General features: G+C 34.0%; 1 protein-coding gene across 1 annotated transcript in view; it reads right to left on the bottom strand.

Annotated features, from left to right (window-relative positions):
- NCAM2 (neural cell adhesion molecule 2) overlaps window positions 1-16,660 on the bottom strand; it is a 308,946-nt gene that overhangs the window by 84,003 nt on the left and 208,283 nt on the right. Inside the window, exons 10-11 of the mRNA XM_027795129.2 lie at window positions 4,923-5,110; window positions 3,232-3,328 (exon numbers count right to left, since the gene is read on the bottom strand). Of these exons, the coding sequence (XP_027650930.1) occupies window positions 3,232-3,328; window positions 4,923-5,110 (285 nt within the window). The remainder of the gene's footprint in view (window positions 1-3,231; window positions 3,329-4,922; window positions 5,111-16,660) is intronic.

Here is a 16,660-nt window from a genome sequence, read left to right as displayed (position 1 = left end):
TTTCATATCATTATATAGAATGTCCATATATAGCCCACGCTTTACTAATAACTCCCCATAATCTTTCATTCATTACATATTCACTAAATATACCCTGGCTTACCTTTTTATGCTTATAACTCCAATACATATTTTTAAGTATTCATCAATTTTCCTGAAGAATTGTCTGAAAAATGTTAAGCGAACTGTTGCAAAAGTAGAGAATAGCAACCTGTTTCAAAAACTGGCATCAATAACGTCTGTGATATAGTTGGATTATACAGAATTAGAACTTGTATGGAGTTATTTGATCTCACTTGAATTTCTAGAGGTTCTATTTGCTGAAATACAATGCATAATCAAAATATCATGTTATTTTTCAATTATTAATGAGAATTACCTTGTATTAAGAATTATTAATTATTTGTAAAAGCAGGAGAGAAATACACAGCGAAAATAATTATCATGCAGTTTCATGCATTGTGATGAGATACTGATTTGAAAATCTACGAGAAAGATCAGCAGATACAGAATATCACAGAATCATTTAGATTGGAAAGGATCTTTAACATCCTTAAGAACTGTTAACCCAGGATCACCAAGTCCACCACTAAACCATGTCCCTAAGCACCACATCAATCTACTGAGATGCGCTCACATGTATATACATCTTAATGAAAAAGCAGTGCACAGCAATGATCACAACCTTATTTCCTCTGTTGTCATTGGCATAATTGTTCTACTTTCTCATCTTTTCTGGTAAGACACCAGAGGGATGCAAAGGGGATTTTCCTTTCCCTTTCCTATCATTTATGTTCATGGGTTTAAGAAAGACTGCTAGTGGCAAGTCTTCTGCTTCTGAGAGAAACTGAGAAATTATCCTAGCGGCTTTCACATTGCCCTTCTACTGCTTTTCCCTTTCAGTGAAGCAACACAGGTAATAAATCTTAAGAGGTGATACTCCAGAAACAAGTGTCCACTTATCCCAGCAGGACAAGCAGAACCAGTGCTGCTGTTGAATCAACAGATGCACGTCGCCCCAAAGAGAAAGCCTGGTACTGAAGAGAGATAGATGTAAATTACTAAAATCAGAGAATTATGTGCAATCCCCCCCCCCCCCCCCCCTTTTTTTTTTTAATGAATTTAATGTATCTATGCAACCTTGCGCTAGTCTTGAATATATAGAAAATCAAGTCCTGGGACATGTAAAGGTTAAATCTACTTCCTAAATTTAATGATGGCAAAAATAATATACACATAATAGATATAGTTTACCTATTCAAATCAATGTTAACTTCCCACAAGTCTAGAGATGCCTTAATTAGAGACAAATTAGTTGGTATAGAAATTAATTATGTCTTTCCTTAAGTTTAAGGCTTTTCTATTACTACCTCAAATTTGAGCATCACAGGGAGTACTTATTTTTCATATTTAGTGCCACATGTAGTACTGATGAACTGCTACAGTCACAACTTCAGCCCTATTACAGAAACTCAATTATTCAAGTAATTCCATTGAAATAAACTGGATCAACCAGGTAAACGATGATAAACAAGAATGAAGATTCTATAAACTTCTCTTCTGGAATTTCTTTTCACAAAAAAATAAATTTTAGGTTTGTATTAGATTGTGTGAGTTCTTACATAGGAGAGAGTTTTGTAACGTGGAAAAAAGTGTTTAATGAAATCAGGACTTAGCTAGGACTAATATGGTTAAATACAAAAGGAAAAGGTAATATATTTCTCATTAGCCACATGTAGCTATAAAAGGAAGATCAAATTGCAGATCTACACACAGCTAAATACCCCAAAAAGTTGTAAAATGAAGAGGAATGGATCTTCTTGATGAGGTAAAATTGTGCCATATAGAAATTTGCTGGTTTTTCAATAAACCCCCACAATTTCCTGTTTTAGGAAGCTCAGCTCTTTTGATGACTATGCAAAAACAAGAAAAATTGTATAGTATTCATGGTAAAATATGGTGCTAATCCATCCTTTAGAGGTAATGGGAAAATCTTTCAGTGCTGTGTAGAACTTCCAAGAAATTTCTTAATAAAAAAATGCTTTTCATAACTCTTGAGAAATTAAATGAAAATAATTACCCTACTGAGAAAAACTATAGATATTAAAATACCAGACCAGGTAAGACAGCCTCCCTATGACTGGATGCACACATTTCAGCAATGCACCTCCAAAAGTCCTCCTAGCAGAGCTCCAAAAAGTCTATTTTCTTATTTTTTAAAAAAAATATAACCAAAAGTTATAGCTGAAATATTCAAGTTCATAAAAAATATATGAGACCTACTTTTAAAAAAAACATTATATGAGACCTTATTTCTACCTGTCCCCTTGTTATGTATCAGCCAGACTGGCAGTATGGTATGACCTGAAAGTTACTTGATGAAAATGGTCCATCACAATGCATCACAAGGAGTGTATAGCTTTCAGTATGGCTGTTCTTTTGGTACTGTAAACTGCATTATAACTCCACAGACATCATTAAAAGTAGAACAATTTGCATCATCTAAATACTGAGATCCACATGCTGGGAGACCTCTAAGCTTGCTGAAGAAGTGTTAGTCCATTCCACAAGAAAATGTAATTGAAACAGATACTAACAAACTATCATTTACTCTCAATTGTTATTTCAAAGAACAAAGATACAGTTATATCTTTATATTTACCTAATCCACAATAGAGGGACCTAGAAATATTCAGAAATTTTGTAAGAACTGGTTGTAGAACACCTCAGAGCTTAAATTAATTCAATCTAGCTCTCTGGGTCAAAATATGTTTTTAAATAAGTGGAAGTGCACATGAAAAAGATAAAAATTCTTTGCTGAAGTATTTCAGTCTTTTTCCATCCTTTGTTTATCAAGAAAATACCAGGGAGAAAAAGGAAAAAAAGACTTTCCTAATTCTTTCTTTTTTTTACTGCCCGAAACCCATGTGTCTCCGCTAAAGTAACAAAATAAACTGTTTTAAATGTAGGATATAGTAAGAGCAAAGGGAAGAAAAGTTAGACTAATATAATTTTTTTAAGATTTCAGAAGGCCTTAACATTAAATCCAAAGAAGATTCATATTCTGAGGGAATAGTTTATTTTCATCTATATTTCAACCCAACTTTTAGAGAAATAAAATTAACTGCAAACATTCTATTGGAATAAAATAAAAAGAAGAGTGTGCCTGAACTTAATTTTGATTAAAAAAGAAAAAATACTTAAAGAAAAGGAAACAACTTTTTAACTTACCAGCTTGACCAAGTGTATACTCCTGATATCTGGTTCCTATTCTGTTTGTGGCTGTACAATTATATCGTCCAAAATCACTGTCAGATGTGGGAGCAATCTTTAAAATGAATACAGTTTGTAAATAGTAGTTTCTAACCAAATATGAAAGTTCTTTAAAAAAATCAGAAACACAAATCTGTTTTCCTTAACCAATATGTAGATGTGTTCTTGCTTCAGCTTATCTATTATATTCTCCAAATACAGATCTAAATATGTTAAATGCCCCTCTCTCAAATTCAAATTAGAATATCAAATAATGGAAAATGGTGACATTGTTCATCTTTACCATTTCACTTGTAAACAAGAAAAAAATCTAAGAAACCACATTTTTTCATAGACTGTTGTGCTATTGTGCTATTTGCACAAACTGATGTTTTCACTAATTAAGCAGTGAAAGGTCTGAAAGTTGCTGATAACTATAGATGATACAAGAATAATATTAAACTTCTTATTGTTTGCAGCATTCACAATATAACAGACATTTGGGGAGAAAATAACATGTAAGGGATGTGGCTTAAATGTAAATTCAGGTGAATAAGCATTTAAGACAGAACAGGTAATAGATATCACAGGGAGCTAATGCCCTGCCGGAATCTAGTCAGGTGACAGTAGAATGGAAGAGCTCTTAAAGAGCCACCAACTGCAAAGCACATTTTGTGTTGTAAGTTTTACTTAAAATAAAAAACAAACCTAATGATGACCTTCAGACAAGAGTAAGACTGTATCTTTTTAAATATATATCCTCTACTACAAGACATGAGGTTACTTGTTTGGACTTCAGGAAAAAAACAGGTTTTTTTTTTCATTTCACTGTACACCTCTTGCTTGGGATCTGAAAGAGATACCCCACTCCAGTGCTTCTCAACTTCTTTTCCCATGGCAACTGAGAAGAAATACTAGAAAGAAATGGAGAAAACTTAACTTCCACACTTGAGGAAGACTGTATGTCATCCCTCTAACAGGTAAGACCAGGGCTGGGGACACCGGTTACACTTTGTTGTGAAATGATTAATTAAGGATGACGATTTGCTATACACCACTGCTGAGTCATTAACCTTGTAGTCAAGTTAAAGTAAATGGATTATTAAGGTCCAGTCTTTGTCTTTGGCCTTTCTCAGGTTTTGTTCTTACATGTACTTGTTAGATAACAGAAGGGAGCTTATTTCTTATTTTTCCAGTCCCTCCATGAGAAAACAATTGTAATCAAAGCTAATTGCAGTTTATTATCACTTTACCCTTCTGCTTTGTTCTTGACTGAAGCCACACAAACCTTTTTGTATATACCAAGGACCTAACAGGTAGTCACTTTGATTTTTAGTATTAACTTGATGGGTTAATTTTGTATTTATTTATGTATTTATTGACTTGCAAGGAAAGGAAATTGCTTTTTTTGTTGTTCAATGCAGATGGAAAACTGAGCACAAAGCAGAAGCCATGTAAATAAGGTTTATTTTCTAACTGCTCACAAGAAATGTGGAGATAAATCAGTTCATAAATAGGTGGGGGGTTTTGGAAAGAAAAAAAAACAACCCACCTTTACTTATTAAATTGTAAGTTTTGTCCTTAAATGTATTCCACAGTACTTGCAATGTTGCCAGACCGAGGAAGGAACTCATTAATGCCACCACACTGATTCCTATTTAAAGTCTTACCTCTAGTATCAGCTTTCTTCCTGTACTGTAGGTCTTCAGATGTGTTGTATTTTTTACTGGTAAAACTAATTTTCCTCTTCTCCACTGAACTGAGGCAGATGGATTTGCTAGCACTTCACAGCTTATATTGATGGGATTGCCTTCCCAGGAGTAATACATGGTTTGATTTGAGACAAACATTGGAGCATCTGGAAAAAAGAAGTAATACACAAATATATTAACTGTTCTGGTAAAACAAGCCACATACCCCTATCCAAGCATTCATATCCACATAGAAATTTCAATTGATTACTGTAGTGATCCATTATGGATAATGAAAACACCAGTATTCAAGCTTGCATTTCTTGAGCCTTTATTTTGGTAGCTTTCTCCTCTGCTGAAACTGTTTCAGCTGAAATTTTCAGGAAGAGAACACCTGCTAATGATATTTAGCATGAGGCCACATAAGGCCCTTGAAAGACATTATCTTAGAAATGACAAAGAGCATTTCTTCCTGAGGATGAGAAACTCTTCAGACACCCATCTGTATGACAAAAGGAGGTGACCTATGAAACTCATATATATAATCTATTTATTTGCTGATTTTATAGTCTCATCTTTTGCTATGGAGAAATTACATTCACTCTCCAAATCTTCATAGACATGTAAAAGCTTTACCCACTTCTCACTGGAAGTATCTTATACTTTATGAAATCCTTCCAAAGAGAGATGTTTAGTTGTATGAATAAACCTAGAAGACAAAAAAATAATAAAAGAATACCTAAAATGTTGCTACATATTCTACCTATTTTGGAAAAAATATTGTCTGTATCGGTACACAATTTAGAAAAATCTTTATAGCAGTTTCTTATGAAATCATCAAGCTACTGACAAGCCAAAAGATGATCCGTCTTCCTTACAAACCTGCCTATAAATGGCTACATTAAACATGCAGCCAAACACAGAGTCTGACACAGACGAAACTGCTGGTTTACAAACTATAGTTTTCCAATCACAATGCCAGCAGTGCTAAGAATTATCTGCTTGCTGTTTCTCTGGATAACAGGAACAGTTTAATGGTCTCTAGAAAATGAGAGGGAGTAATACTTTCCTTTCTTTTCTACTTATGTCTTGGGTGAATCATACTTTTTGTCTACGGAATATTTATTTATAATTTTTTAATGTTTTTTTTATCCCTTTCATATTATACCTTGAGTATTAATAAAATATTCTTTATATTCCTGAAAGTCAAGGAAAGGCTCTAGCACTTTTACAGCTGGTGTCATAGTATCTCCTTTTAATATTTAAAATATGTAGGTATATATGTTTATTTTGACAAATAGCTCTTAAAAGATTCTAGATGTGTCTCTGGAAATTGTATTCTGGTCTTCTCAGAAACCGTTTAACACTAGACTAGAAAATATCTAATAGGTCTATCAGAGACCAGAACTGAGCACATTTAACTAAAGTAAAAAAAAAAAAAAAATAGCTTCAGGAATGGTTTAAAACTACTTCCTTGCTGCTGAAGTGCACATTTTCAACATCCTTCTGTGTTTGCTTTTGTCAAAAATTACAACTTTTTGGTGACATCATGCTGCTGCATGCATGCAGGCAGGCATTGACTGAAAAACCCTGTTATCAGTATGTTTTAAATCACAGAGCAACAGACAAGGCTGCTAAATTGCTCAACACCAGCAGCATTTTTCTTAATACCTGTCCAGCCCTTGTTTTTGTAGGAAAGCAAGTAGTTTCATCAAAGTAAGTAAAGTATGTTTTCCTATGAATTTATTTACCAGATACAGGAACTTATTCTTTTCCAAATGTTTTAATAAGTAATTCCAGTGCTCCTTGACTTCCATAGATCTTTAAAAATATATATTTAATTGTCTAAACATCTTAATGCAAAGAATGAACTATCAAAGAAGCTTCAGGATGTGACACCTCACACTAGTGGAACTTTATGAAGAAAAAAGCAAATTGCACATGCCTGCTTAATGCTTAAGTATGGTCAGGAATCTCAGAGTCAGAGCCCTGGCCTTTGCTCCGGAAATTCAGTTAGTAGTAGGAGCCACTTGAAGGAAAACTGCACAAACTGACTTCTGCGTGGCAGACTGGTTTTGCACCTAATGTGTTCAACATATGGATCAGAAATCTCATCAGAGTGTTCATGAGGCACAGAATGTAGTTACTCCACAACACATTTTAGATAAGCACCGTCTTCCAATGCACAATTTATTAGAATAAGAAAATATTTATATTTACTCCATTAATGAACACTGGCATGAAGCTGGAAGACAGGAAAGCATTCTGTCTGAATCTGACTAACTTTCCTTCCTAAGTAACATCATGTGGTTTGATGCTCTCTGTTGATTTAAATAAACATGGCAAACTCATTTCGTATTTAAAAAGTTTTACAAGTAAAAAAGTAGGGTATACTTATATACCACAGGTAAAGCATTTAGAAGAATAGGGACTTCCATCTCAGACTGCTTTCTCTTCTGAAAGTAGGTTTTGAATGCCTATAGTATCTGTTTCTTTATATTTTAAAAGAATAGGTGAGTTATAGACTGTCATCTATACATAACTACAGGTACTAACAGTTTTAACATCATAAAACACAAATAGTACTAAAATTCCATCCAATAAAAAGATATTCCAAAATCAACAATTCTCAAATGTAAAACATTCCTAAACAAAAACAGCTTCACATTTTCCCTCTCAGAAAGTCTAGGTAATAAAGCCCTTGCAGACATTTCTCGAGCAGCACAAAAACTCCAGTATAGCAGGAAGAAGAGCATCATGCTAAAGGCTTGATTCAGACAAATGGTCTTAAGTGAGATGATTTTTGATTTCCTAGTCAGGAATAGATTAAGATACATAGAGTATATGTTTCACACAAAGAAAATAATACCATAAAAAATTCTTAACAGTACAAGTAATAAAAATTTTACATTCCTTATAAAATAAAACACAATTTTTAAAAAATATTTTGAAGGGAATAACTGGTGTAAAGAGATTTTGTTTTTTCTGGTCTGTTCTACTTCACTAACTGTAGCATATTATGCTTAAATGGTTACAGGATTATTATTTATCAAATAGAAGCACACAATGTTTAATATAAAATACAACATGAAAAAATAACAAACCTTAAAGCCAAGACATTGAAAACATAAGTTTGACTATTTTACATATCTACAATATCTGATCCCTCCAGTATTCTAGAATAACTAAGAAACAAATTAAGTGAATAAACAGAAATCAAGAGATTCTATCAACTGAAAATGAAGTATAACCAAGTAGAAATTAGAAAGTGGACCCTCTTATATGTTGATATATGTTGAGGATACTTAAATGCAATATATGTACTATACAAAAAGAAAAAAGCTTCCCTGCAGATCACTGAGAAAGTTTAAACCGTTAAAAAATAAAAACATATGCTGCTTAACTCCTTGTAGCTCAGGATTAATTTACACCTGACAAAAAAACCCAAAACAAACCAAACACTTCAGGGTGTAAGTGAATTGATCTTTTTACACTTTTGTACATAAAGTACTACCAGTTAAGACAATATACTGGACTTCTAAATAGCTAAATACAGAACTAGGAGCCTGAATACACTTCATTTTTACAAAAAGCAACCCTGATCATCTTATATCTGAACCTTATGGCCCTATACTGAAAAAAAACCCCAACAACAAACAAACCTAATGTACAAAAGCTACTGCTGTTCATATTCATATAGGCACACAATAAATCATAGAATCATAGAATGGTTTGGGTTGGAAGGGACCTTTAAAGATCATCTAGTCCAGACCCCTGGCCATGGACGGGGGCATTTTCCACTAGATCAGTTTGCTCAAAGTCTAATCTAACCCATCCTTGAATATTTCTAGGGATGCAGCATCCACAGCTTCCCTGGGCAACCTGTTCCAGTGTCTCACCATGCTCATTATGGAAAGTTTCTTCCTTACTTCTAATCTGGAATGACTCTCTTTTAGTTTAAAACTGTTGCTCCTAGTTCTGTTGCTACAGGCCCTACTAAAAAGTCCATCCTCCTCTTTATTATCAGCGCCCTTGAAGTTTTGATAGGCACAATAAGGTCTCCCTGGAGCTGCCTTTTCTCCAGGCTGAACAATCCCAGCCCTCTCAGGCTTTCTTCATGGGAAAGGTGTTCCAGCCCTCTGATAATTTTTGTGTCCCTTCTCTGGATCTGCTCTAACAGGTCTGTGCCTTTCTTGTGCTGGGGACCCCAGGGCTAGAAACAGTATTCCAGGTGGGATCTCCCAAAAGGTGAGTAGAGAGGAAGAATCACCTTCCTTGGCCTGCCGGTCACACTTCTTTTTATGCAGCCCAGGATATTATAAAGTTCAGGAGTGGTGTTATAAGCTTGAATGGTGAAAGACAGAGTATTATTTTGAAGAGATGAGGTGATCTAAATGAAAAAAGATGCCTAGAAGGAACAAAGACTATATCCCAATGGTACAAAATTAAACAAAAGTATTGTATGAGAGTAGGATTCTATAATTATAACTTTAGAATGACATTTTAGAGTAGTTAATACTGAGGCTCCAGCATCAGCTAAACTCAAATTGTTCATTTTCCCACACAAGAAAGAAACTGATAAGTTAGCACTCCAATTAGGAGAAGCGATTTGGATAACCTGCATAAGAGAACTATGTAAGAGAAGCAAACTCTGACCTGAAAACTGTCTCTAGCATTTGAATGTCCTTGTTAGGTATAATGTCTGAGAACAGTGATTCAAGAACAGACTAATATATCATCTGCCTCATCCAGAATAATTCAACTGATGACTTCAAAGATCCAGCTCTGGCGTGTGTTCAGCATTATACACAAAATTAGATATGGCAAATTACCTGATTCAGCACGTGTCCAGACGACTATAACAGCAAACTAGATTCAGAATCAGATTTACACTTCTTTACTTAAGAACATAGGTTTTCAAACTTTTGGCTATTTATTCCTTGAATAATTTCCTTTCCTGGATCATACAATGTCAGGTCTAAGATGCTGGGACATTTTCTGTAGTATATTATTGGAAACCTCTCTCTTAGATGGTTAATACAGGCATGTTTCCTATCAACAATTACTTTTAATAAACTACATCCTCTAGCAAATCTAGTGTCCTTGCCACCCATCCTGTAAGCACCTTATTTTTTATTCTTATTACTATAAATTTTATTAAATTATTATATAATAGTATAAATATTGTATAATTATAAAAAATTATAAGTTTATAATTTATTATTCTAAATTAACTCCACCACAACTTGGTTAACAGGCATCTCTCTTTCTCTTGTATTTTGTTCCTCATACTTGTTTCGCAGTAGTTAATATTTTGGAATGAATAGCTTTTCCTTGGAGGTAAAGCAGAACCTCCCCAGACAGGTACAATAACTGTCATGTATTTTTTTGGAACAAGAAATATTATTAGAAAGATTTAAGAAATGAGGCTAGATGATTAGATTTTAATATATAATCATACTTAAAAGGAAGACAGGAACTACAGAACTTCAGGGTTACTAACTCACAATTTTACTGATACTATCACGATCATGTGGCTGCAAGGAAAAACATGCAAGATCTGCATGTGAAGTTTTGAAATAGAAAAGCAAATGAAATTCGTCATATATAAGGTTTTAAATTGTCACGATTATTACCTAAAACCAGAGGGTTTTTTGCAGAATCCAGCTGATCATTTCAAAAGTTTGAGATCAGCAGTTTTGCAGAGGTACATATTTCTGTCACAGCATGTGACAGGAAACACTGCTCTTAGTAATGTTTCCTTTCCCCTGCCCTAGACTCTTGGTTCCTCTCAAAATGCATTACAATAAAAGATTGATATTCAATACTATGATGTACTATCTACTACTTATACAGTTTATGTAAGAGCCCCCTATTACTGGCAAGCAATACTAGTCCCTCATAGCCTTGACTGTGGTATTATTTTTAATATCCAATCACCACACTAATTTCTCCATTTCCATTAACATAGAGAAAAAGATAAGGTATCTTTTAGCTAGATGCAATACATGTTGTTAATAATGCCACCTTCAACCTTAAATGGTGGGCAGTAAAAGCAATGCATTGTTCTGGTGCTCAGTCCTGCCCGAGTCACATAAATTCAATCTACCTATTTTTCTTTGAACTCCACTTGAAATTAAGAAATTGTATTTGGTTGACCATTTAAAAAAACCCAAAACACCCAAATCCAAAAAACAAACCACAAAACTAAACAAAGAAAAATTCCGAGATATTTTGCGTTCATAGAAATATTTATTGTGAATAGATAAACCTGCCTAAAATTGTCTAAACTTGTCTAAAATAGAACAAATTGTAAAGAAAACATAGTTAGATAAAATAAGCTAAGTATGCCAATAATGACATTTAAAAGAAACTGCTGCATATATCTATCAGTCATTTTTTATATCAGCAAGTCACCAAGAACACGTCATCAGAACTAGAACAGGGTGGCTCCCCTTACAGATCTCTCACATTAGCAGCAATTTTTATTTTAGTAATAAAATGATCAGGTGTTGCCAATTACTTGTACAAAACTTTCAATTGTTACATGTATTCCAGGACAGAATTATGGGAATAATTTAGGATGGCCAGACTTCTGGCTTCATATATTATGTTACATAATTCTCTCATAGACAAAAGTGAAAAAATACTACGTCTTTCTCAAATCAGGATCCTAACCCCCATCTCTCTTCCTATCCTTCTGGTCATATTTTCAGAACAGAGTCTAGCTTTGTGTGTTTACCTTCTGTATTTTCCCATCTGTCTTCCTTACCTCCACAACATGAGTCCTACTGATAGCTTCCCTCCATTCCCTAATCTCTCTCTCTTCCCACCACCTCCAATCTTAATTGTTCTTCCTGTTTTTACACACAGAGCGGTCCAGAAAACAACAAAAATATCTCTGAGAAACTTTAAGGACTAAAAATCCAAACAGCATGGCTAAAATTACCTTGTACACCCAACTCCATTTCCAGCATGTGGTGCCCCTATGTCTATACATTATATACCTCAGACCCCAGCACAGTGTGCTCAGACTCACTATTTGACTCCTTACGTTAGCCCTGTGCTGCTCCCAGTGTGTCCAACAACAGCAGCTCAGCGGCAGGCTCTGTGGTGCAGAGACCTGCCCCCAGGTATTGCAACCAATGCTACATGCCTCAGGTTTAGGGTAAATAATACTGGAAGTCTCTTTCTCAAGCATGTGCTAACCTGTGACTAGTGACTGACATAGCAAAGATACCAACTCCAAGTAATGCCCTGAATTCTGCAGTTAAGGGAAGTTAACAGAGGGGAAAAAAAAAAAAAAAAGAGATTACAAATCTCAATTTAAGGTATTTTGTTCTGTTCACATTTCAAGGTTTCAACATCAGACTTATCATACCACCGGATTATTTTCTTCATAATTCTTAGGTGTATTGCTTCTGCTTTGCTGGATATATCTTGGAGGAACAGAGGACAAAGGCTATGCTGTCTTTTTTTCAATCAAATGTCATCACTGTATAATATAAACTACACCTAATTTAGTATGAAATTACTTGGAAAACTGTGTTGAGTTTTGGAAGTACAAAAACCAGTTTACGATTTATGCATTAATTATGATTATAAATATATAACAATTTTAGCCTGTAAGACCAACTCATGAAATAGAATCATCTTCAAGGAAATCAAAAATTCTGTCTTCCTTTTTTTTTTTTTTTACCTTTATGTTTCATAAGTGCACAGGTAAAAAGTTATGCTAGTAAGGAAAGATGCTGAGGCATATATACCTATTAAAAATTAAGCAAATTATTAAACAGAAACGGAATAAAATCTAAAATACTCTTTTTGTTAAAAAAAAATAATTCTACTATTAAAAGAAAAACATCCAATGTTATTAAAAATCTACTTTAAATGACATTAAGCTTATTGCAAGATTAACAAAAACATGCAGTACAGAGCTCTATTAGGTAAAAATTTAGAGGATTTCCTAACATGAATATCACATTTTAACAAGTCAGTAACATATATAGGCCAAAAGTTTTCAATACTGATTTTCTATAATGAAGTATTTTTACACCCTTTGGGGCTAAAGAATAGGAAGATTTACTATACAGATGAACAAAGTACAATTTTAGCCACTTTGTCACACTTACTGTTGTAACATCAGAAAGAGACAACAGATGCATTAATCTCTGCTTCATTACAGGGAGTTTTGGTGAATGGTTTTTGCAAAGTGACTTTATGTGATAAAACTCATCAACTCATCTTTTGCTCAGAATTGAACATTCTTAGCCCCTATAAGTCTCTGCAATGACTTATCAAATTTGCTTCTATGCAAGTGCACAAGGTAGTCAAAGAAAGAAAATTATAAATCTTACAAGTGACATTCATGATCTCCAAAGTCACATCAAAAGCATATATTTCATGCTTTCTTATTTAAACCTATAATTTGACAGGAAGAAATGTAACTAAAACCAATAATATTTTTAATAGAAAAGATGCAACATTTTTCAGAATATTTGAATTATTTTTTTTTCTCTAGATTGCTTTTCTTGTTATTTGACTCCTTCTTAGGGCATATGATTGTGCTTATCAGTTTTGTTTTCTGTCTGTGATAAAAAGACAGGGCAGGGCCCTCATGATTAATAGCTGAAGGGAGGGTGTAAAGAGGACGGTCAGACTCTTCTCAGTGGTGTCCAGGGACAGGACAAGAGGCAATCATTTCCAGTCTCAACCATTCTGTGACTAGTAATGGGATGCTGCTACATTGATTTTTTTTTTAACAGAGACCAAATCCAAAGCATGAACTGTCTGCATTTATGATAGCAATAGGTAGCTGAAACCTTCGTGACATTTGCCACATTTATGATATCCATCACATCTGTGACATGCTGCACACACTGCAACAGTAGTATTTTCACTGATTCAAAGTCTTGCTTCCTTGAAGGTAAATACAATTTGTAGCTCAGTTTGTCCAACCTGCTTTTAAGCAATGTTGTATACTTTTGCAAAGTTGTAAAATTAAATAGCATGAATCCAAAGCATCTGCATTAAGCATAGGGCAATACAACTCACTAACATAAAACACGCTGAAAAGCCAAAAGAGTAATCAACTTAGTAAACAAAGTACAATACTGTAAGATTAATAAGGTTGATTTCATTTGTGGTGGGGGAAAGAAAAAAAAAGAAAAAAAGACTGTTTCTGATAAGCAATACAGTAGTATACTAAACATTGCACAGGTTTCTTTACAGGTAAAGACTATGCTGCACAATTTTTGTTTTTGGTATCGCTGAATGTTGGTACTTAACTAATAAGGAATGTAACTACAAAATTCAGGTTTGGATGAAAACCGGTAGTACAAAAACCTCATTTTTGGAAGACACTTTCAATTTTGTAAATGTGGGCGTTTTGGGGTTTTTTTAGACATTCCTTTCTAAGAAGTTATTTGTCAAGAACTCAACTGGCTGATCTCATATAAAAATATACCACATTACTCAAGGTAATATGTTTGTGATGGTTGATTATTAGAATCATCCAAAATATTAAACTTTGTATATAGTGAGGAGGTAAGCATTTCTGGACCGTCCAGCATATCTAATAACTGCAGTATCAATATTGAGTTTGGGGGCTTTTAAGTGAAATAGAGTGATGTGAAAGATGGTAATTGCATCTATAAGAGACTGTAAGTTACGATGCTTCTCAGGTAGTATATGTAAGAACGCAGACCTTTCCAAATAACATGGCTTAATACGTTTCTTCAGTAACACAAGGATTCTCCAAAAGAATTTCCACTTGGTGATGCAGAGCACTGAGAGAGACCAGCATCTTACACAATGTGTGCACCTAGGAGTACACAACTGAGTGCTGTGAATACTTCTGACTGTATTAATGACAGTTTGAATACAATGAAGGGAAAACTGTAAGGTAACTGATCATTACTGGCTTGTTTAAATCCTTTCCAACTTAGTAATACCGTCAGCGCATCCTAACTAAGACTAATTTATGAAGAAACACAAACCAGCATATCTTAACATGTCAAAATTATTTTCATTCTCTAATGCTAATAATTGCAGTGAATAATTTGTGGAACCCAATAAATAAATGTGTTCTCTCATCAGATTTTTTTTTCTTTTAGTCAGGTCTTAATTAGTTTTTTTAAGACTTCTTTATAACCCTAGCATATATTTTTTTTAATAACTATGTCTCAGCTAAAAAGGCAAAACACACCATATGGAAATGTAAACATCTGCATAGGAGAACTAACTTTGAAAAGCACCTGATAGGGTTATATGTACAAATCAAGATATAATGCACTGGTATTTGTACATTTAACTTTCTCAGGCCCTTCTGAAAACCTCATCTTAGAGTATCTCCTACTTCATCTACTTTTTATCTATTTCTATCATAGTTTTTATTAAAAGAAATAGCTATTTCTCTATGATAATCACTGCAGACAGACCTTAATACACAATACCTCATATACATAATAACTGCCATCACACAGGAACAATCAGTTACTTCTATTATTATTATTATTATCATCATCATCATCATCTAATACACAAAACGCTTCATACATACAATCAAATTTGGCAGTTAATGAAAACTATTAGTAAATAATATTTCTAATGGTATCTGTCATGTAGTTTGATTTACTTTTCATACTTAATATAAAGAAAGCTAAAATAACTAACCACAAGGATAACTTTGTAGTAAGAAATCCTCTGGGTTCTCTACAATTCATGTCTGCCTAGCATTTACTTCAGATAAAAGCCAGGGTTAACTGTGCCCAATTGGTATCAAACCTGATAATCTCTTCCTGTCCTGAAAAACTGCTCTTATCATCACAAGCAACCCCAACAGAGAATAGGGATAAAGTGCAGAAACTGTGCAATCTCAATGTCAGTTCAAGTCTTTGATAGGGGTCAGTAAGTAAAAGGATGAGACACCAGAGTGCTCTCTCTCCATTAGGCCTGTTTGACTGTAGTGACATTTAAAAATGTGATGGGAGCATGTGCCTTATGACAACTCAGCATTGTATGGAAATGGTGGCAATGAGGTACTGATAGGTTCTTTGAAGAGACTGTTTCATTCCAGAAGTTTAGGACAGAGACTAGACTGATGGGAGATAAGGCTTGAATGAAGACACTTCCTCCTGAGGACACGTTTTTAAAGAACAGAAAAAGTCTTCACCATTAGACAAGTGTTTTCTTTCCTAGGCAAGAGAAAAAAGCTATACTTGCAGTGCATACACCACTGCAGTTATTTTCAAGGCAAGCAAAAACAATTCTCTGACTTGTTAAACAGAATATGAATAGAGACAGACTTTTATTGTATCACCCCAAAAGTATTTGCTTTGCATTATAAAAATACCTGACACATAAGAGATATGGAGAAAGATGTACTTGGTTATTCAAGGACACCTGTACTGGAAAAACTTATATTTGGTTTAAACATCATTATCAGTCGAAACATTTTAAACTGAAAACTCCAGTCTTAGAAATGCCATAATTCTATGCAAGACCAAAAAAAATTAAATTGCCTTGTATATTATAAACAATCATTACAATGTGTGAAATCTCTGATGATCAAATAGTATTTCTACGTTCCTTTAAAAACTGTGTTTTCTCAGAAGATTTCTGAATTGTAGAAAATTTTATGTTGTATCAAAAAGTGTGTCTACCAAGGCATTAATTCAGACTTAAACCAATATGCTATTCCATTTTTTTCATATACT

This window comes from Falco peregrinus, chromosome 4 (genome assembly GCF_023634155.1).
Source record: "Falco peregrinus isolate bFalPer1 chromosome 4, bFalPer1.pri, whole genome shotgun sequence".
Lineage (NCBI taxonomy): Eukaryota > Metazoa > Chordata > Aves > Falconiformes > Falconidae > Falco > Falco peregrinus.
This window is presented reverse-complemented; position numbering and strand designations above follow the sequence as displayed.